The sequence below is a fragment of the Phymastichus coffea genome, unplaced genomic scaffold, assembly GCF_024137745.1.
Source record: "Phymastichus coffea isolate CEN01 unplaced genomic scaffold, Cenicafe_Pcof_1.1 PCOF00019, whole genome shotgun sequence".
NCBI classification, from domain to species: domain Eukaryota; kingdom Metazoa; phylum Arthropoda; class Insecta; order Hymenoptera; family Eulophidae; genus Phymastichus; species Phymastichus coffea.
Genome location: NW_026706830.1, coordinates 1,181,310 through 1,205,814, shown reverse-complemented (window position 1 = coordinate 1,205,814; position 24,505 = coordinate 1,181,310). Strand labels below are relative to the sequence as shown.

The window sequence follows — 24,505 nt, the reverse complement described above, 5'->3', positions numbered from 1 at the left end:
AGTTATAAACAGACTAAGAGCTATTGGTTTAGACGCTTCGACAGAAAAAACTAATTATGTACAATTCAACAAACAAGGGTATTTGCCTGGTGATACTGAAATTGTATTGAATGATATAAGTTTGCCTTCGACAAAACACGTGAAATTTCTGGACTTGTATTTCGATTATAAATTGACTTTCGACAAACATTTAAGATACATCCATGAAAAAACAAACAGCGTTTTGAATATTATTAAATTTTTCAGAGGCGTATGTTGGAATGCTTATCCCAATACATTTATAACTTTTTATAAAAGCTACGTTAGGTCTATTATAAATTATGTCCTTTATTTACTATCTAACGTAAAAGATAAAAAAAGAAAAGCTGGAAAAAATTCAGTACGCAACTATTAGAATGGCACTGGGTGAACAAACAAGCACACCCATAATTGTCTTGATAGATGAATCCAAAGTAACAATTATAGAACATAGATCTAAAATGTTATGCATTAATTTTCTATTAAAAACATTCAGCATCAAGCTTTTAATAACAAGAAAAACTTTAGAAAACAATATGCTAGAAATAATCAAGAATAAAAAGAAAAAAATTAATATCTTGAACGAGTGCATAAAGCACATTGTCGGTATCAATCACTTAATTTATGAGGATTATCTTCCTAGCTTTTACAATTACGATAGTTCAATTATGAAAATACATGTTAAAACCAATACTAAATTTGGAGATGAACTCAAAAACAGTGATTATCCTGACAATTTGTTCAAAAATACTTTTGATAAAATTCCATCGATTAAAATATTTACGGATGGCAGCAAAAACGAAAGCAGCCCTTCAGTTCGTAGTGCATGTATCTGTCCTGACTTGAGTGTTATTAAAACGAAAAGTATTATTAACAAAGCATCTATTTTCACCGCTGAATGTATTGCCCTATCTGATGCTATGGACATTGCTCTAGAATTCGCAAACTACAATATTGACACCTTCACAGATTCACTAAGCGCAATACAAGCTTTGAACAATCCAAAAAGTAAAGTTTACATTAATTATCACATCTTAGCAATAAGGGAAAAATATTTAAAATTTTTGAAAAGAAGTGACGGAAATTCTACGGTCACTGTTTATTAGATCTCCGCACACGTTGGAATCAGCGGCAATGAGCTCACTGATCAACACGCCAAAAAAGCTACAGAAGTATTACCGTTTATTATGAATGTACCGTATAGTGATTTCAAGCGATTTTTCAAAGTTCTGATAAATAAGCAAATAATTGAAAGGTTAAGAAATGAAGGCATGCATAAAGGCAAAACTTACTTTGAAATGTATTATAACAAAACTTCTAAACCATGGTTCGTGAAGAACGCATTGAATAGAGAATTTATAGTAACACTTTGTAGATGTCGCAGCAATCACCATAGCTTACGGGTATCGCTTTTTAAAATCAAAGTAGTAGAAGATAACATTTGCGAATGCAAATCGGGAGTGCAAGACCTCAACCACATCATATGACAGTGTCCAATGTATGAAACTCATAGAAGTGACTTAATTAAATCTTTGGCAAAAGTTAAGCTGTCCCCCATTTGACATAAAAAGCTTCTTAAGAAAACCAAATATTAGTGTTATGCAAATAATTTAAAAATTTATTAAAAAATGTAAAATCAAAATTTAAAACTATATAATGTACAAAATGCAATAAATATGTATCCTTTTCTTTTTATATTTATTTTTAATTATTATTATTTTTAATTATTATTGTATAAAGCTAAATAACTATGTAACCTGTAGTTAATAAAGCAATGAATTAAAAAAAAAACAATTAAGTTAGATTTGTGTAGAATTTTGTATCTATACTTTTACAAAATATAGATTTTCACGCATTATATTATGATTCTATATGAATACATATAACAAGCTTATTCTACAAAAAGTTTTGCCTAAAAGTATAGAAATAGAGATAACCTTTGACAATTTAAAATTCTCAAAGAGCATAATACGTGCATCTAAAATTCTTTACAAATTAATTATGGTCATTTATTTGTTAAGTCTAAAAAATTCTATCAATATATATCCACACTTTTATGATCATCTTATTAATTTTCAGCATTGAAAATGAAAATTAATCCGATAAATCCAAGGAAGTCCTTACAATCTCAAAGAAATTGAAATCAAAGATCATTTCCAGATGATCTACTGATGATAAGATAGATATGATTATAGAAGAATCTTTAGATTTTGAAAAGGAGTTCAAAGACTCTAACGCATATATTGTCGAGTCACAAAATTTTCATACCCTACCTGAGAATCCTGAGTTACTAAAACACAACTACGTCACTAGGCAAACCAAATTATTCAAGGTGGTACATATTGAGAGAATTTGCGACTCGTACTTTACAAAATTTTAACGCGGATCTTCAATCTGGTTTTATAATTCATGACAATGATTTGAGAAGATGGGCTTTATAAGGTCAAAAATTAATTGAAAATGAAAACGTAAGATTTACAGCTTCTAAATGGTAAGTTGCAAAATTTAAAAAAGTTCACCGAATTGTAGAAAAATAAATAAATTTATAACAAACAAAAGTATAGAAAATAGAAAAGAATAACAAACAAAAAAGACAGAATTTTTGTCAAATTTCAACTAATGAATTAATCAAGTAGGCATTGAGAATACCTTTAATTCAGATCAGAGCGGTTTTCAATTTGAAATTCACTCTGGCAGCACCTTAGCAGATAAAGGAGAGAAACAAGTACAATGTCTTGTACAATTTGTATCATCCACTACCCATAGCTACACCGTGCAACCAACGATATCAGCAGACGAAGAACTATTATCACCTTTATTTTTGGTATTGCAAAAACGTACCAGGGATTCTGAACCAACCGTATCACAAAAAATATTCACGCTTACAAACATGCATGTTGCTGCTTCAAAATCTGGAAAACTGAATTCAGGTAAACTAATTTTTTATGTATTGGAAATATAAAATCTTAAATAAAAAATTACAGGTCTCTTCAAAACATGGTTGAAAGAAGTATATTTTCCTAATGTGGGACTTACAATAATGCTATTATTTGATTCATGAAGAGGTTACTGTCCAGTAACTGTAGAGGAAGCTACGTTACTTCGTTTATTTTCAACCTCATTCTGTCATGCTTCAAGTGAAAAAACGCTGCAAAATTTTGCAGGCAGATATATTCTTTCTCTTAATTTGTTTCGCAATCCAACCCTGTGATAATAAATTGAATGCAAGAGCTAGCCGAGGCCACCAGTACGAGGGTTGGAGAGGTTTAGAAGCAGAATATCGGCAATAGTGGAAAATAACCGCGTTGCAGGAGAAAGCAGCCACGCGAAAGCGGAATTGATACACAGCAAAAATCTGGGGCATCGATGACCAGACTCTCTAAACTAAATCTCGGACTAAATCTCCGCCATTTCAGGATCTAATAGTTGGAAACGCTCCTTAGTGACGAGCTTCCGACATCCTATGCTTCTACAATTGGAGGCGTACTAAACCCGAGATACTGCCATTCCTCTATTTCCACATGCTCTATTCTATTAGAAATAGCCCGTAACTTTGGCCGGCTCTGGTCACACAGTTGCGACTAGACCAACTTCGTTTTACAATTTACCATGTATGCATGGTCTGATCGCTATTGGAAAATACAAATTTGATTTTTTTATATTGATAACGAAGTTAAATATTTCATTATCAATTAGTCAAATTCTTATTCGTGTTTCCTAATTTGATGTTTTCGCTTAAACATCTTGAGGTTCGCAAACTTATTGTTTATTTCAAAATTATCGATTCATTATAATTACAAATTAAATATCAAGACAAAATTAACGATTAATGCGTATAAAAAGTTGACATAAAAAGTACCGTTGTTCACTTAAATATCTATTCGCTACAGTTATTTTATTAAACAAAAGAATTTATGTAGCCTTAATGACGTCACGCTCCTTCTATGGCTAGAAATTTGGACTATCATTCTCATACATACTTACGAATAGGTGAGATAACGCCTTAATTTATACATTATATTAGCCAATATTTGTATGCTTGACGGGTTACCAAGACACAGTCATACAGTCAGGGAAGGAATAAAAAAAGAAAAATAAACAGGATGTTATAATATGATATACAAATAATCTAAAAACAAATACAGAATACTTACTGGAGTATCCTACTGCATATTATGTTAACTTGTCATCATAGTAATTACATTTACGTATTGCCAAAATTTAATAAACAGATTATTAATTAAGCTTGTAGTACTTCTAGTATTGATAAAAAAGCAATACCAAGTTATTAACAATAACAAAATTTTATCAACAATAATAATACGAAGTTCTCAAAAGTATTTTCAAGGATTACGTTCGTGTATGTTTTCTATCCTATCAGTTATTGTATGTTTTGACCTATAAATTTCTTAATTACATCTGAAAAATATATATTGAGAATCATTTACAATTCAAAAATTTTGAGGAGCTATGTAAGCACTGGAATATGCAAACCTACTGACAGCCATGGACTGAAATTGAAAGCGTTATCCTAAGAGATCCAGTCGTCAATCGTCATCATCGGAAAATTTTAACACGTCAAAGCGTAAAATTTCTAAAAAGTCACGATTTCAGAATGGTTCGTGATGGAAAATAACTTGCATTATTTTTTGTTGCTTTCAAAGCAATAATGAAGAATGTTCTAAAAATACAGTCTTCTGTGGTCTTTTCAATGAATTCTTGTTTTATTACGAGATCCACACTCATCACCCTTACACCAATTCCTTCTACAAAAATAGCGATCAGATTTACAATCAATTCAATATCAAGACTTGTGTTTTCTACCATCTTAAAGCTCATTACATATTTATGGTCTCTTATGTAACAAAGATAATGAAATTGGAGACTCGTTTCGTTCAAAACGCTAGCTGTCACTTATTTAAGGAAATTACGTATAAGCTAAATGTCATAGAAATCAAAAAAAGTGAAAACATTGATCTAATAACTGTTATAAAAACTAGCTATAACTCAATCCAAATAAAAATTGATATGTTAAAAATACTGGATGGATTAAGAAAAATTATGAAGAGAATATAATTCATGAAGGTGAATACTTTAACATAACTATATCTTTAAGCTTCATTCATGGATCTGCTGAAGATGTTGGTCATCATAAAGTATTAGTAAATATGAAACATATTCTAATTTTTACACAATTGAGCAGTGATTTAAATGCTGTTTTTCAAAAAATAAAAGTAATGAATCTAGAAACAATTTTAGAAAATTTCAAGATCGATATAACGCGTATCAAATGGTTTATGCCGTATGTTACAACATCAAATACTCAAAAAGTCATCTATTTGATTTTCTGCAAAGACAAAGAAGTATTTTGATGAGTTTTTGTCAATGGGAATTGTATCCACGATTATATCTAATACTACCTCTAAAAACAAGACATGTATGGACAGTCAATACAACAAATCAGTTTGAAAAATCACGTTCTATTATCTTAACTTTTTAAACTAAACGAAAAATTATTCCAACAGCTAATGCTAATTATGTCGATCATTGTAACTTCAGTAATATGACACTTTTTCTCAAATCTTAGTATTATCTGTTTGGTAAATTTAATATTACCATAAATGAATATCAATTTGTAATATTGTGTGATACGTATGCCGATTTCCGAAAGGTATACTACGGCATGGACTCTGAACCGTTGTTAAAAAAATCTACCTTTATAAATTAATACTAATCTTTGTAACTGATTGCTCTAAACAAAATGAGATACTAAAAAAATTTTTCAGTGAATATTTGTTCAACTTGAAACAAAAGAAAATATTGCAGAAGGAACTACCATATATTGTCTTATTACAGCATTACAATATTGATCGTGGAGATCGACATTACCCATATGATGATTGTACAATAAAAAAGAATGAGGGAAAATGATGGAATTTCTCGACGATTTCCGCCATCTTTGGTTCATCCCCATGTGTAGTTGAAAGAATCGATACGGATTTGGAATCCATTACCGTAATGAAATTTAATCCTGAATTTGCTTCATGCTTAGAAGTAGTGGTTCCTCTTGCAGCTTTTTTTAGCATTTCGACCTTCTCTTTCACGCGATTCTGCTGGACAGTGCCTGATGATGATGAACCATTCTTCTTCAAATGTATCATTATGTCTGGATTAGAGAAAAAGTTGTCAAAGTACACGTGGTACTTACTTAATTCTTCATTTTTGGTTTTCTCTAACAAAGTAGAAAGTAATTGTAGTATTACTTTTGAACTCAATTCAACAGAAGCTAAAACATTTTATGTGTTATTCCCTGATTTACCTGTGTAAATATCGAGGTCATAAATGTAGCCATCAGAAGAACAAAGTGCCCACATCTTTATTCCAAATCTGATAGGCTTATTCCTGATACACTGCTTGATACCAAATTTACCGAAATATTTCACCATTACCTCATCTATCGACAGGTTGTAGTCAAAGAAACCGAATTGCATGCAATTCCCAGGGAACATTTCATACAGCGTTCTTACTTTCCAAACTTTGTCAGATAAATTTTCATCGTGATGTTTGTAAAATCGAATGCTCTTCTTGATGGTAACGAATTTATTTCTCGTCATAAATTCAGAAATGACTGGACACTTAGGATTCATTTTGTTGAACAATAATCATAAAGACCTTTTCTAGAATTGAAAATAGTAATCATTATGATTACAATAAGTTTTTCTAGATCATTTTTAAACAAATTGAAATGATTCTCAGCAGTAGCTTTCACAACGTGATTTTTCTTCGATTCCGAAAAGAACAACTCGAATAATTCAAAGGATTTCTTCAAAAATAATGAAGGTATAACTGACAGATTGGAGTTTTTCTTGATATGAGAAGATATGTTATTCAGAGTATCATCTTTTCAATCGTAAATATGATTCGGCTCCAACAATTTTTAAGTACTTGTGTAAGTACTTTTCACATGTAAATAAGAACTTGTAGGAAGATTATGAGATGTTACATGTTCTTCTAGATCAACTTCCGAATTTCCATCTGAACAGGGTTAAATTTCATGATCAGCAGGAACAAATGCAATATCGACATATTGATCTTCGACAATGTCAGAATCCTAAACTAACTCAGGTAAATCCTAACTCTTCGTCTCGACATTATCAATGGCATTATGGACACAGATAATGTGATCTATTTTTATGAAAAGTTCTATTCCTAAAGTCTTGTATGTAAAGTCTTGTGTTAATAAATAATTGTTTTTTCAGTCGATGTACGACCATTAGCCTGCCACTCAAACGTGATCTCTTAACACGGAAAGTTTTGAAAAAAATAAGCTAATCTAATTATAGCATGCGACACTACGGTATTCCGCAAGTCCACATCTAAGACATGAAAAAAATGATTCACATGCAAAAAATTTATTCCTGTTACTAACAAATTGAACTCTGACAAAAAAATGTTAGATAGGTTTTTCTCGTTTTATTGCCCGTAGAATCAATATCCGCATTTAGTTTTGCCAAATTCCGAAATTTTTGGTATATTATTCAAATAATTTTTTATAAACAACTGTAATCGACAAAAGAAAAAACACGGGTACTTTTTTTTTGGTTGTACAAAGGATAGCGTAGTTCGTTTCTCGACATCTCTGCCAGTATTTGCCTCATTTTTAATGGGTTAATAATATTTATTTATAGCATGGGGGCTGGCATATATAGCACGCATAAGATGATGTAGACTTTCTAATGAATATACGAGCATACACACATCCATGTTATTTCATTTCATTAAAATAGTTATATAATAGTATCAATAAAACTATTTAGACTAATATAATATTTAAAGAATAATATATTTCACTCACTTATCGAGTCCTCTAAATCCTTCTGGTTCAATCGATGAGATTTTATTTTCATACAATGTTAAAATTTCGAGGGTGTCCAGGCCCTCGAATGCTTTTCTGTGTATCGAACTGATTCTGTTATGATTTATATTGAGAATTAAAAGATGATGTAATGTCTTTAAAGCGAGAGATGGAACTGAAGTCAGAATATTTTGTGAAATGTCTAATTGAGTGAGTGCTTTCCCTATAAAATATAATAGGGAGTTAAAAAGTCAGGAATATATTATGTTATTATAGATGTGTATAATTATATTAACTAGGATTTTCAATATTTGATTTAATAACTCAACAAAAAGTTATTTAACAACAAAAAACATATCACCTTGAAGATGTATGTACATACATTTACATAGAAGTATACATGTTTTTATTTTATAATCGAATTTCGAATTTTTCCAAGTAATGACCAATCAGTTGAATATCTTCAATATCAAGAGTACACAGACAATAGATAATATCAATTTGAGTAAAGATTCAATCAAGATAAGTTGTTCTTGCTGAAAATAAATATACAAATTTTGTACAGAATATGTTCGAAATTTATATAAGAATACATACAAAATCTGTGGAAATCTTTTACAATACTCGTAAAAATACACAGGCACAGTCGGTCTATCGCAAATAGATAGTGCGGTGCACCAGACTATGGAAATACAAGAGCGCTTCCAAGATATTGAAGAGTAGCAGGTAGACCTAACCGATGCAGAGGGACATAGACTCTAGGATTACTCATGTCTGTAGGATAACAAAATACCAGCCAATTCAAAATGTTCCTCTATCTTAGCAGGTCAGTGAGGAACGTGGGTTGAGCTCAGACTCCTTCACCGAATGTAGAGGAACATAGATGTCAAGGTTGAGTCTGTCCATAGGATGATCAGACAATGCCGAAAGGAAAAGACTATCGGACAATGCGGAAAGAAGAAGATGGATGTATATAACCTACGCCTTACCCGTGAAGTAATGCTTAGCAGCAGTTTCTTCGGGGGATACAGACAAAAGAGATAGATGGGAGGTTTAATCGGTAGGCCAATTAGGTAAGTCCCACACCGACGACCCAATCCTGGCTAAATAAAAAGATAAGAAAAAAATACAAATTTCCTTTTATTCACTTACATTATTTTCTTTTCCAATTTATCCATATTACCAATAAATATATAGTTCATTGAATATGATTGAATAATTCATAAACACTTTTTATTTTGCATGTAATATAGAATAGAAAATCATATCTACCTTAATAGCCATCATTCATAAAATGGTAAAGTACAATAACACGAAGGTCTGGGATTTAAATCTTAGTTTGGTAAATATTACCATTTATTGTTTCATAAAGTATAACGATAAATGCCCTACACATATCATCCTTTAAATTACAATTTGGCGGCTCCAATGTAAAAATGTATAAGATATTATAACGGAGAAATTTTGGGGGTTTAATCTGCTAGCAAAATATTGTCGTAGCTTACTCCTGATGATTCATCAGTAGATAACCAATGTATGTCCTGGGACACAGAGGAGCCGACAAAGAATGTCTCCAATGTATAAGGGATATGTGTATGTTCTGGGACACAATGAAGCCGCCCGATGAAGGTATCGCGGTATCGCGCTACCGCGACATCTCTCTATGTTATCGTTATAAGGTGAGATCCCATGCTGAGCGTCTAAAACGGATTTGATGTACCTTTGACACCTTCCGCTGAGTGTCTAAAAGGTAATCGATGTACCTTTTGCATTGAAGATACGTCGCCAATGCATAAGGGATATGTGTCTGTCCTGAAACACAAAGAAGCCACACGATGAAGGTGTTGAGTTTTCACGATAACTTGACACCTGTTTGTCTGCCAGTGGACCCTTCGATAGAGTGCACCCCCCTCTCTCCCACCCACAAAGGTTATTAAGATAAGACGCTGTAGAAGTTTGTAGGGTGTTTGATAAGTTATATGCTGCTCTCTCTCTTTCTCTATCCCTTTATCTCGCTCTCCTTCGACAGTAGGGCGCTTAGTAAGCTTATGCCGGCCAAGTCTGGGCCCTCGGAGAGGGGGTAGTGTTTCTAGCTTGCTAGGTGCGTACTCCGTATAGTGTGGATGCTCTCTATCTCTCGTAGCATTTCTAGCTTGAGGTGCGCTGGCTAAGCTATATGTTGACTAGGTGCATTCCTAATAGTATAGGTGCTTCTCTCTCTCTAGCATTTATTACGATTTATCTATGATTTCAAATTAAATAAAACCTTTACCCCACTCTTTCGTATACTACCCTCTCTTCAGCCTACACCGCCGAAACCGCTGCTTTCAGCGCCACTATAGTGCTTAAAAGCCGTTCTCGACTGGAAAAGAGCGCAGTCTTTCGAAACAGCCAACTTCGCTAGTTTTCTTAGCAATGATAACTAGTAGTAGTTATCCTACGCGCATTTCCATTGAAATGGCTTCTATTTCTTATTTTGAAAATATAGTATGCGGTTTACGGAAAGCCTATTACAACTCAAACGCTAATAAGGATGATTTTATTAGATATAAAAATATAATAATAACTGCTTTGAATTCTCTTGAAGAATATATGTTACAGCCTAACTTATGTAGAGCAATACGACAGAGATGTCAAACTTGCGCTTCTCATTTGAATTCAACTAAAAACAATTTGAATAATTCCATAAAAGTCAACGAAAATGTTAATCCATTACGAGTCATTCCAAACCAAATTGAAGGGGATGGAGTTATTTGGCGTGAAATAAATTCTTCCTTTTAAAAATGTATCATTACTGCATTCATAGCCAATCAAGAATATACAGATATAAAGTCATTCTTAAAAGCAGCAAATACATTCTTATAATTACAAATATCAAAATATCTTTCAATTCATAATGCACTAAAAATAAATATAGAAATGTCAGCTCAATTTACCGTAGTAAAAGATAATGTAGAGGATATTTAACTAAAGTAGATCAGAAAGACAGATCTGAAATTATGGTTTAAAGAAAATATTGAAGATGTTATACTTAACAATTTAGAAGAATATAAAGAAAAAGATTCCGATTGGACATTAAAAACTATCATCGGCATTACTGTTAATATTAATAAATTTAATCCTTTCAAACCTGGCTCATATATTCAACTACTAAAAAGCATGTCTCAATGTTCAAAATACAGATAATGAATGTTTTAAATGGGCTGTGCTTGTCTGTCTTAATCCAGCTAGATTTCATAGCAAAAGAGTTCTAAATTATACGTCCTTTGCGAATGAATTGAAATTCGATGGCGTAAACTTTCCTGTTGAGGTAAAGAATATTCCTAAATTTAAAAAATTAAATCGTATTTCAATAAACCTATACATACTAAAAAAATACTGATTCAAATTCGAAGTTCCATCCTATTATACAGGGTGTCCCATTTTAAAGGATCCACCCCAAAATTTTCTGTGGTTGGCATTCTACAAAAAAAATTGTTCAGACAAAAGTTGTTTGGGACAATGAGGGACACCTTTTTCAGAAATCGGTTTTGACCTTGAGATTTATTTTCAAGGTCATTTGAAGGTCAAAGTCATCTTTTGAATAGGAACCTATAATTTTGATCCCGGATTCGGAAAGACCGAGAAATTCTACGTTCAGATAAGGTATTATGTGTGGGGTGCGGTTAACGTCCCACCCGCGTAAGGTTATGTAAGGGTCAAATTTATTATTTTCTTCATCTATGCACAGGGATGATCGGGCAAGGATAAGATAAATTGTAATAACTCAATAACTTGCTGGTAATATCTTGCCCCCCCTCCCCCCAACCGAATAACGAGACGGTAATATCTTGCTACAGCACGATATCGGCCTTGACCGTCAAAATTACCCAGGGAAGCTTCAGTATCCAAACCACGTGAGAATCCAAATCATTGAACGAAGAGACAGACGTCGACCAGGAATACGCAGAAATCGTCGTCGTATTATGGGATAGAACAACGATGATCCACGAAATCTTGTTGTTTTGGCAAAGATTGATTTGGATCATCATATCTCTTTGCGTGAAATTCAGAGACGTACTGGAATCCTAAGAACAACAGCCGATAGAATTTTGCGGATTCATAGATTTCATCCGTATCAAATAACTTTGACTACCGATGCGAAAACAGCTCGACACAAATAACATTTTATTAAAAAAAAATGATCACATCTCACGTATGTCTAATTATACTTCTCGAAAAAATAGTTATTTGTTATTGTACTATTATATTTCTCAGAAAAAATAAAAAATATCGTTATCGATAATTCACCTCCTATTTATTTACATAAAAGACATAATTAAGCAAAAATAGATTCACAGAAAAATTGTACCTTCTGTAGTCTAAATTGTACCATCAGTACAATTCTATAAATTTGTTTCTAAAAGAAATAATAGGACAATTACAAATTACCACTAATTGTTACAACTTACAAGGATGTCATCCGGAAATGTACTTTGCGCAGGCGGAGAGCTTTGTAATTGTCCTATTATTTCTGTTAGAAACAAATTTATAGAACTGTACTGATGGTACAATTTAGTCTACAGAAGGTACAATTTTTCTGTGAATTTATTTTTGCTTAATTATGTCTTTTATGTGAATAAATAGGAGGTGAATTATCGATAACGATATTTTTTATTTTTTATGCGAAATATAATGGTACAATAACAAATAATTATTTTTTCGAGAAGTACAATTATACATACGTGAGATGTGATCATTATTTTTTATAAAATGTTATTTGTGTCGGGCTGTTGTCGCATTGGTCTTTGACTCAAGCTTTGATGCCAGATGATCTCCGCCGCAGACTCGAATTCTGTAATTGGGCACAAGCATGGATTCGTTAAGATACTGAATTTTTCAGATACGTAATGTTTTCGGACGAAGCTACATTTCATAGTAATGGGCAATTCAATCGCCATAATAATCATCAGCATAGATGGAGCCTCGTAGTTTGGTGCGGTATAATAAATGGTTATCTGATAGGACCTTATTTTTTCGATGGGAATGTCAACGGCGCAGCATATCTTAATTTCCTGCAGAATGAATTACCATAATTATTGGAAGATGTGGACATGGAAACAAGACGACGATTATGGCTTCTACAGAACGGTGCATTGTGTCATTGCTCACTAATAGTTCGTCACTTCTTCAACCAACGATACCGAAGACGATGGATAGGCATTGGTAGTGCCATTATTGACAAGGGAACCACCCCAACCCGACCTCACCGATTTGAATGATTTTGGGATATGTTGTAGTACTTGAAAAAAAATTAGTTTTCTTTTATCGGCCCATAAGGGCTTTTAACAGGTGAAGTCCACCCTCAAAATCAACCCAACCCCTAAAATCAGTTTTTTTAATATTTCTCAGCATCAAATGAATATTTTTCAGTAAACTCAACGTTAAAAAATTGCTTATAAAAAGGCGCTTTTAAGGACATAACATTTATACCGAAGTGTTGCAACCCCCTTTTTAATAGGGATAAATACACTATTTTTTGTACTGTTTTACGACATGTAATATAGTAAATCAGCTCAAGTGATTTAAAAATCGCACTGATAATGAGAAAATACCAAAATTAAATCGACGTGTTTCCGGATCAAAAAAAAAAATGTTTAAGGGGTGTTTCACCCCCTAGAAACCATCCCCCCTCAAACTATCAGCAGGTTAATCCACCTAACCCTGGGATCACCAAATTTAGTCGTTTGTTATATCTTGAAATAATTTAATCCTATGCATGAGCGAGCTACCTCAACTAACCAACCTGCCTCTAACCCACCAAACCTCCATAAATCACCCTTACCGAAGCACATGCAGGCTAACCCACCTAATATGGGAAAAGAAACTTTAGTCGTTTGTTATTTCTTGAAATAATTGAATTTTACACCATAATCGAGTTATCCTAGCTGAATCACATACCTCTTATCCACCTACCCCTAACCTATCTAACCCCCACCCTTATAAACCACCCTTACCGAACCACATGCGGGCTAACCTTATATAAATAGCGAAAAATAAATGTATTTCTTGAATAATATTCGTGTTGCATAACAATATGTCCCAAGTATTACAAATTCTATGTAATAATGATTATTTTCTTTTCGTTATAAATACAAAAAAGATAAAAATAATTAATAACGGCTTATAAATATAAGATTTGAGACTAAAATAAATTATAAATAATTATTAACTATTTTGTTTTTTCGTTAATAATAATAACAGTTATAGTATCAGTTTTTTTTTTAATATTATTTGCATTGTGTATAAAAGAGTAATAAAAATAGTTATTATTTTTTTAACGTAAAGTTAATTCGTAATAAAGAAAAATAACAAGTAATAACAGTTAAAAATTATTAATTTCAAAAGTGGAAGTTTAATATAGTTATTATTTCTTTTTTAATCATTTACAATTTGTCAATGAGAAAAGAAATTATAACAAATAATTGATTATATTAATAGTTATAAATAGTTATTATAGTCTCAATTCCTACACTTATAAACTGTCTACTTTTTTGAATTTTCACTTGTGGTTTAGTTTACTTTTTGTTGGTACTTTACTTTACACTTTATCTTATTTACAATTTTATCTTATCAAAGGTTTGAAGAAGATAAGTTATATCAAATCTACGCCCCTTACGATAATAAGACATCCGCTACAAATTTCATTATTCATAGTAGTTGAAGATAAGTCAAGTATTTAAAAAGTTAAAGTTTTTTTATAGTGCTGGATTTATAAATAAACTTATATTAATATTTACATACAAATTTCCCGAACACGAAAATATAGTACATAACTAGAAGAAAAGTTTTAGTCTACTACGTAAGTAGTTATGTCACTTATCATATATAATTTTATTCCAATATTTTGATTTATAAACATGTGAAATATAACTGTTAAAAACGTATGATCGAATTCTAGTAGTAGATAAGCAATGTATGTTCTGGGACACAAAGGAGCCGACAAAGGATGCCGCCAATGTATTAATTAAATTTAATGTAATTTAATAAAATTAAATAAATTGATTTAAATTTAAAAAAAAATATCTCTCTCTCTCTCCTTTCCTCTCTCACTCTCTTTCAACAGTAAACATGCTGACTAGATGCATATCCTAGGAGAGGGGGTAGCATCTCTAGCTGCTTGCTAGCAGCGTACACCGTATATCCCTTGGAGTGGGGGTAGCGTCTCTAGCCGCTTGCTAGGAGCGTGCGCCGTATAGCCCTTGAAGAGGGGGATAGCGTCTCTAGCTTGCTAGACGCATACGCTGTATAGTGTGGATGCTGCTCTCTCTCTCTCTCTCTCTCTCTCGCTCTCCTTTAATAGTAAGGTATTTGGGACCTTGGAGAGAGGGTAGCATATAGCTTAGTAAGCTATATGGTGCTCTTTCTCTTTCTCTAAGCAAGCGCTATAGTATTTTTATTAGATTTCGGGAACCTTTCAACCTCACAGTTGATTTTATTCGAATATTAATTAATAAAACTTATAGAATTTTCGTTTAATTATTAATTTATTGTTCATTCAACTATACATTAAATATAATACAGTCTGTCTATAATCTTTATTTTCAGTAGTTGACATCGCTGTATTGAAATATTGATTTGAATTTTTATATGTAATATTGTCAACTTCATAAATACCTTCCGTTTCAGATTGCTTCAGTCTAGCTTTTATCCATGAAAACAATCTTTGTGCATTTGTAACGGCACATACAAAGTTAGCTGGTTTATTGTAATGATATGTACATATTGTTTCTAATTGGTAAGGTAATGCGCTCATTGGTGGACATCTCATCTCGCTTTCAAGTTCTAAAATTTTTCTAAAAAAGGAAAAAAATTTTTAATTAATAATGATTTTAATTTCTAACAAAAAAATAAATAAATAAAAATACTTACTTTTCAGGTAAAATTTGTTGTAACCATTGTTACTTTTTTAATCCTTTTACATAAATATTTCTAGAATTATTTAAATGATTGTTTAATACACGTGCTAAATTTTTATATGGAATAAGACCGGATCTCCATAATAAACCATGGTGAAACGTTTCTAAGAAATGCTTCACTTTTCGATACTTGAAAGGAAGTTGAAACCAATGATATGGTGGTTCGATGAAAAACACAGTTGGAACAGTATCTACATCTAATGGTAGATATGCGAGTTCTTTACAAACAAAAGTCTCGTTTAAACTTTGAAAGCCTTGAAAATCTATTCCGAAATCCATTTGAAAAGATGCTGAAGTTTATGTGAACTCTATTAGTTCCCAAAACCGTTATGAGAGTAGAGGCACGTGTTTGTTCTATATAAAGCCTATACCTTACTATTCGAAAGTAGAGGGCGCCATAGTCACCATACCTCACCAATCGAAAGTATAGAGCGTCATAGTCACTATATAGTATGGTTATAGGTAGTTTTTATTAAATGCCAACAATATATATAATTTATTTTCTTTTTTATTGAAAAGCATTGTATACATTGATTACATAATTTCTTGTTAATTTCAAACTAATTTTTTAATATCACCACTAATTGGGTTATATTGCACCATACGATCGTGTCATATTAAGCAGTAGGCTGCAGTATCTTCAGGAAAATCAGTCCGAGTTTCAAATTCTAGGCAAACATCGACTGGCGCGCTTTTTAATGTTTCATTTTGTTTGGAGCAGTCTAGAACTATTAGCGGCACTTTATTAATGAAATCTTTTTTATTGAGTAACGGCTCGTTTTCTTTACCATAATAAGCCTTTTGAAGATTAGTATACATATCGTAGAGAACAGCATACTGATTTTGATTGATATTCAAATTGAGATTTCCATACGGATAGCATTGTGAATTGAGGAATAGCTTCACATTACTAATATTACAATGATCAAAATTGCTAGAATTACCACTCGCCGAACTTTTACTTTTAGTTTGAAAAGCTAAAATAACAAAGCGAGGCTATTCCAATTGATTGGAAGTCTTAACACTCTAAACATGCTTTGATGTACGTGGTAATTTTGTATACTCATACATTTCCCAAGTACGATAACTCATTGTAATTGCACGATCTCGTCCGATCTGATTGAGTAATTTGATTTTTTCTTTTTCTGCAACCATCACATATGGCATCAACCATTCAACCTTAGTTAAAGTAATTTTTGTTTTTTCTGATGCAGCAGGATTCCCTAACGGAGCAGACAAAATAGCATTCAAATCATCTCTTGATCTTGTGAGAATAAGTTCATGCTTGACATTGACTACAATTTTCCGATAATCTTCAGCAAAGCCCATCAACATACTGAGAGGTATAATAACATCAAAAAAACCTAGAGCATTACATATTAAATCTTCATAGTTATCACCATTCCAACTGGCATTTTCAGCGATAGAGCTCTGACATGGATTGAGAGTTATTAAGCCTACATTTTTCACTTTATCAATTTCAATAGCATTTATTTCATATCGTATTTCCTCGAACAAATGACAGAGGACGTTGTTGACTAATGAAGTATTCTCCACTGGCGTAGTACCGTCCGGCTTGGTTAACCTACCACAAATATGAATCATACTGAGCGATGGAAGCAGAGATAAATCTTGATGTTGAATTGCTATATGAATTTCATCGCTATTATTGAAATATGATAATGAATAAGGCTGATGCGCATGAACTTCATAATGAGCTATAGACTCATCGAAAGCGACAGCAGAATGAATGTCTAGAATTCCCTCCATGTTGTTGTTGTTGTTTTATACAACACACTAATATGCACAATATTTTCTTCCACGATTTTCGACGACTTCTAGTCTCAAGCTTTTCAGGAATTGAATGTTCTGAGGTGTGAGCGGTCTGATAGCTCTCTATTGACTGGTTGCTGTTTGACATTTTTGTCTTTTAATATAGCCTCGGCCGCTCTTTATATTGTAAATGATACCCATTACTAAGATATGGTCTTTATATGTACTCGCACTGTGATGACTTGTCCTCGAAAGTTAACTAGGTTTCCGTCTTGATCAACTATACGAATTTGAAAATGATCAATACTTATCACAGGGACTGGAAGGTAAATGACGTGAAAGGGAACTTCTATAATCTTATATCCAGGTGGGACTGCTTGGAAAAATTCATTTATAGTACGTACTTTACGATCGTTTATGTAAGAGCTTATAGTAATATTACACTCTACACTTAAAGCGTTGACTTTGAGAATAGTGACGGATAAGTCAGAATTATGTGTTTCGTTTTCAATGAGCGTGCGTCTAGTGAAGCCTAAAAGTGATCTAATAGAATCCTCTCAAAATGTATTTTTTGACTGCACTGAATGACACTACGCAAAGTATTATTATTTGGTTTCAGACTAAACGATATACCTTTAGGTGCTAATGCGTCTATGAGAAAGCTTTCAATATCTTCTATTTCGTAGCTACCAGTCGGTAAAGTGATAAGTTCTTGACCTTCGATGTAAAATTTATTATAACCAACGTCAATGTTTGGTATTGAATTAAATGTCAATAGCTCAACTAGACCAAGAACGTATTTTTTGTTTGCTATCAATTCGATCGGTGGAAAATAATATGATTCGAGTGCGGATGATGTTCCCGAGAGACTCAATGTTAGTGTATTCTCCATGACAGATTCATATCAAATGACAGTCATTTGTCGAATGAGTATTTTTTATACTAGTTGTCTTTTCTATAGTTTGTTTAAAAGAAATTTGAGAGAAAGATGGCCGCAATTATATGTATTAAAATCTTGATATCTAATTAATTATACATGATTCTATTAACTTTGAGATAAAGCAATAGATCTATAGGCGGCTGTAGATTACCAAAACTATCAAAATACATAACCTCATCGCCTTTCTTTTTATATGCTACCCAATGAGTACCTGTAATAAAATATATCACGATAGTAATGCGGTGCACAGTCTCTCGATGATCGTCGAAGCGTTAACATGGCTGATCATCAAAGGGAAAAACATGTGCTTTCTCAACTCGTAAAAGCGCAAGACGCGATAAGACGAAAATATAGTTTATTGAAGCATAACCGAGAGTATACCGACGAAGTCTTGAATAAGACATTCAAACCAATAGTCGATCCTCTTAAAGTCATAATAAGTGAGAAGGAACAAAAAAAAAATCTTCCCCCCGAAACTCCCGTTACAGTTATTAAAAAGCCGAAATTTCTAAACAAAAAAAAATTAAAATACGAAATCAATTCGGCTGATAATGTCGACAAGTACGAAACCGCTCAGTCTAGTGGCGGAGATAGCGATGCTACTGTCACGCACAATACTACACAATTTTATAACAGTTTATCCGACGAACCGAGCGAGGATGAGCATTTAGCTGGCGACAAGTACACGAATGCATTGGATAAAAGAGATTCGAATTTTGTGGACTTGATTTATGGAGTATGTAAAGAACGAAATGGATCATACACGCTTGGTAAATCTACGGTGATTTTTGACAAAGATAACGTAGACGTCGATGATTTCAAGTATCCAAAAACATAGGGTTTGATGGAGTTACTGGTTCCAAAGCAACCTGATCAAAGTTTAATCACTTCCAATGATCTCAAGAGCTACAAAGAAATCTTGGAGATTTCTAATATCCATAGGAAGAAAAATAATCCAAACGAGGCTATACGAGCGCACAATAGTAATAAATTCAATAACATAATTGGTCCGTTATTTAGTTTGACTAAAAAAAATACAAAAGGAGGCGAGGGGCTGCTACAGACGACTGATACGTCTTTGCCTACCTACAAGATTGCTCGAAACAATACTTCTATGAATTACGTATACTGGGATGATCCGAATGAGCTCGTTGATCGTCTTCGATTGTTATTGGTTGAGCAATCAACTGATAACAATAATCACATCAACGAAATTCATTCGATAATAGAAGAATTACGCGAGGTTAGATATATATACTAAGAGCACACCTATCGTTCGAGCATTATCAAAATGAACGTCGACGTATTCGGACGTAAATATAAAGAGCAAGGAGTTCCCGGTCTTCGCGGTCCGCCTGGTATTGGGTTCAAGCTCACGAGCGAGTACCATTACGATCTAGAGAATAAAAGATTGGAAAATCTTGCTCCTCCGCGGAAGATTAAAGATGCTATAAATTGGGAAACTGCGGAAAACATCGTTCAGATGGCAATCAAATCTACGAGAGACGTGATCGCACGATTAAGGAGTGATCTTGAGGATTTGGATGCAATTATCATAGAGGAATTACCACGAATAAAGTCAAGTGTTGAAAATTTAGAAAACAGTCGATTAGATGGAAGCGGTGGTGGAGGAGTTGCACAAACCAACGAGACGTAATTATCCAAGACGAAAGTACGACGTTCGAGGTATCGATGAGACGTGGCAAGCCGATCTCGTCGATATGCAGGCCTATTCTAGACAAAATCGCGGCTATAATAGGCTTCTCACGATAATTGATAATTTTTCCAAGCACGCGTGGACTGTGCCAGTGAAAAGGAAAACCGGTCGACAGCGGCCATGAAATCTATTTTAGCGAAAGGTAGACGGCCAAAGAATCTTCATACGGATAGAGGCAAGGAATTCTACAATACAGATTTTCAAGCTCTCGTGAAAAAATATAAGATCAATCTGTATTCTACCAATAGTTCGCTCAAAGCTTCGATATGCGAACGATTTAATCGCACGTTGAAGAACGCTATGTGGTAAAAGTTTAGTCTCCGTGGGAACTACAAATGGTTCGACGTACTACCGGAAATACTACAGCTGCTTACAATAATCGCAAACACAAAACTATTGGTATAAAACCTATCCAAGTTACAGCGGCGAATCAAGCTCAAGTATTAAAAAAATTTATACAATATGTGGGAAGAAGAAAGCCAAATTCAAAGTTGGCGACAAAGTCAGAGTGAGCAAAGCGAAGCAAGTATTTGAAAAGGGATATACACCAAATTGGTCAACGGAAATATTTACCATTGTGCGCGTGGCACCAACAAATCCAACTACTTATCATTTGAAAGATTATCAAAATAAGCCTATCCTAGGTGGCTTCTACGAACAGGAACTTCAGAAAACCAAATATCCCGACATCTATCTAGTGGAAAAGGTTATTAAGAGGCGTGGTAATCGAGTTTTCGTAAAGTGGTTAGGATTTGATGATTCGCACAATAGTTGGATAAATAGAACCGTATTGTAGAGAAAAAAAAGAAAAACTATGTAGATTGAAGAATTAATAAATAAACACACACACATATTTTGATTTGAAAAAAATATAAAGGAAGTTTATTCTCTTCTTTTTTTTTTTTTTTTTTCTTGTTATGCGTACATTGATATATATATATTTATGCAGTTGTAAATTCTATACAACCATTACCCTTATGGCTGAGAAATAATTTAAGTTTATTAGCGTAATCCGACATATCGTTGTACAGCTTTTCATTCACGATCAGCGCACTCGATACCTTGTTTGGTAGAAACAGCTGAAATTCCTCGTTCACTTCGGCTACGATTTTTGTACCGTATCGTGTTTCAACTTGTTTGAGTCTGGTGATCATATACTTGGATTCTGTGTCCAATTCACGAATCTTCATAGTGGGTTTGAATTGATTACAAGCTAAATTATTCAGCTGCGCGAGATCCATCTGTAGAAAAAAAACAATGATATTTAAACTCAGTCAACTTGAAACAAAACACACACACACACAAAATCACAATTACCTCGTGTAATTTTTTTTATTTTTTTCTAATTTTATCGACAAACCGAGCTTCCAGTAACTTTTTTTTCCTCGGTGCAAGTTGACTAAGAATGAAATTCGAAGACTGCTGCTCGCTACTCGTCGTCAACGTTGCTGGTAACTTTGTCTCGATGAGAATGAGCTGCGAAGCCTCGGGCATCGATTGATATAACCCGTCCCCCACTCCGCTCTTTTTCGGCGACGGCGGCTCGGCGGCGTCGGCCGGCTGCTCGACGGCGGCGGTTGGCGGCTCGACAGCGTCGGCCGGCGGTTCGATGGTGGCGGCGGCGGCGTCGGCGGCGGCGTCGGCGGCGGCGTCGGCGGCGGCAGCAGCGACCGTTGGCTCGACTGCGATCATTCCCAACGCCTCTATCCGCCCCTCCCTCTCCACCAATGGAATGCCGTAATGGCCCCAAGGAAGCGTATCGGTGGTTCCGGGCAGCAAGAAGCGTTTATCGTCGTGCGCGCTGAGCGCGATCTTTGTTTGTCTCTCACTGTACAATTGATGATGACGCGATCTGATGAACTTTTGCTGTCGGCTCAAAATCACATTTTCTCGGAGACATTTGACGTAGTCGGCGAACGTAATCGTGGTATTCAGCACCGAATTCTTGATCCCCTTTGCCTTCTTTATCGCATCTCTATTCCGAACTCTCACGCTGTACATTTTGCTTCTGAGTCCCACGAACTCGAGCATGAGCATTCCGGCGTTCTCGTCCTTCATCTTGCCGACCACCTTCTTATTGGCTCTGGGAATCGTGAAGCGATTCGGCTCTGGAAAATCCGACGTATCGAATTCGCGAATATCACGACGCATGACCACGTACATGTCTACATTGGTGATCTCGTACACGAGACTGTCCGTGTCGGTGTACAGAAGCTTGCAACGCTCCTCGCTAACGGCGGCACCGAGCATGTAGTCGTAGTGGAATCGATACACGAGCGTCTTGGACAAGTCGAGAACAGCGAGACCTATGTAAATGGGTTTTCTCACGGTGATTTCCGTACGCAACAGTTGAATCGCCACCAGTTCGTCGTCGAAAATGTCGCTACTGTGGAAATTTGGTCGAGCTATCAGAGCCTCGGCACCGTATCGCCCCTCCCACTTGTTCACCAACTTCACGTCGATGTGTTTCTTCTCGTTTTCCATGGTCTTGCCGTACACCGCATTGTTGAACAGTTTGTACAGCATTTTTTCGAATTCGTTTGCCGCTCGCTTACGCAACTCGCTATTCAAATCGATGTACGTCTTGAGCCATGGGCTCTGCTTAAACTTTAAAACCCGATGTATCTTCGCGAGGTGCAAGCCATGCCCTATTGCTTGTTTCAGAGCTCTGTAGTGGATTACGTAACTCTCCTTACCATGGAGAGTCGTCATGAGCTTTTTCTGCTTGGATCCCGGAGCGGCTTTATGCTCCGGACAAAATGGCATATCTCTGTGTGCATCGTGAATTTCTTCTGGATACTCCAAATCCACCTCGAGTATGTAACCGAAGGCTGAATCATCGGGAATATCGAAGGAAAAGTTGGCGGCGACGTCAATGTCGCACCATTCGAAATCACCGAGTGGAAGTGGCTCGGTCATACTCCAACCGTAAAGGTTATTGACGTCAAAATACATCAAATATTTGTCATCTTTCTGTGGATCGTAGTTGTCGTCGTCATCGTCGTCCATGTATGGATTGTTCGCGGCAGTGTACCTATTACAACACTGGCTAACTCCACCGCGAATGCCGCGCTCGACAAACATGAGCATGTCGATATCCGTCAAGAGCTCCAACCTTACACCCGTATACTTCAACATGGCGTCCCAACTCAGTCCGGGCGTCGTATAGTAGTGGGCCGGATCCAAACGATACGCCTTTCGACACTTGGCTCTGAAATTTTCAAAAACTTCGGCCAACTTTACAAGACCAACAAGAGAACGTCCGTCTTGAGATACAAATCCGAATAGTTGCCAAGATCGGCGATGTCGAACGTTCTCCAAACGTTCTCCGCATGACTGTACTCCTCGTCGCTGATATCCGAATCGTACAGACTGCTGTAAAAATCTTGCTTTCGTGGAAGCGTTATCGTCTCCTCGAGTTTTGTAAACGACGACACATAGTCATATGGAAATACACCTTTTCTCTTGAGTAGGGCAATCTGCGGCAGTGTGTATCCGTCATCTTGCTGAAAATATCGCTCTAGAATATCGTGTTTTTCCAAGTACGACGATAGTTTGTCGAGCGAAGACGCCATAAATCGAAACGAATCGACGAAACGCAGCTTTATATCGGTACCTTCCACGTACTTCGTAAAAGATATGTATTTTTCCTTGGTTTGAGGAATGAGGCTCACTCGACCGGGAAATTCGTTCGCGATTTCCCGGATAAATAGATGCGCATCGTATCCGCTGAGATTGTGAAAAAAAACGGGTATAGTTCGCGATTCTTGATAAGCAATGTTACACGTGCTGTGAGCAGCTCCACGATACTTTCCCGTAAAGTGACAATGATCGCGAACTTTTCTGTCTTTTTTTTTTCATTCTCGACAAAAGGCCTATTACATATATGACATAGCGTAGCACGAAGAAAGCTAAATGCCTCTTGGAACGTTAAATTTTCCATAGGCTGCGGGCTTCTGTACAACTCTTGCAGATACTTGGCTAAATCGTGAAGATTGCGAACGAACCACTTGGCCGGACCAACGTCATCGACGGTTTTCTGTCTGTAGCTTCGATAACGCGAAAGAGAGTCATCGTAGCTACACTTGACGAAAAAGCCAACGCTGTACGGTTTGTGACGTTGATAGATCCGCTCGTCGTTGGACACCGCTTCCAAGAGACTCTCAAAATCGGCGTACACGACGAACGGTACCGCGCACTCATTTTTAAAGTTTTCAAATTGTAAATATTTATCCTTGACACTG

At 34.9% G+C, this 24,505-nt stretch overlaps 1 protein-coding gene across 2 annotated transcripts in view; it reads right to left on the bottom strand.

The window, feature by feature from the left end:
- LOC131675319 (protein slit) overlaps positions 1–24,505 on the bottom strand; it is a 1,191,763-nt gene that overhangs the window by 978,603 nt on the left and 188,655 nt on the right. For both annotated transcript variants that reach the window (XM_058954254.1, XM_058954253.1), the window contains exon 3: positions 7,874–8,096. In XM_058954254.1, the coding sequence (XP_058810237.1) occupies positions 7,874–8,096 (223 nt within the window). The remainder of the gene's footprint in view (positions 1–7,873; positions 8,097–24,505) is intronic.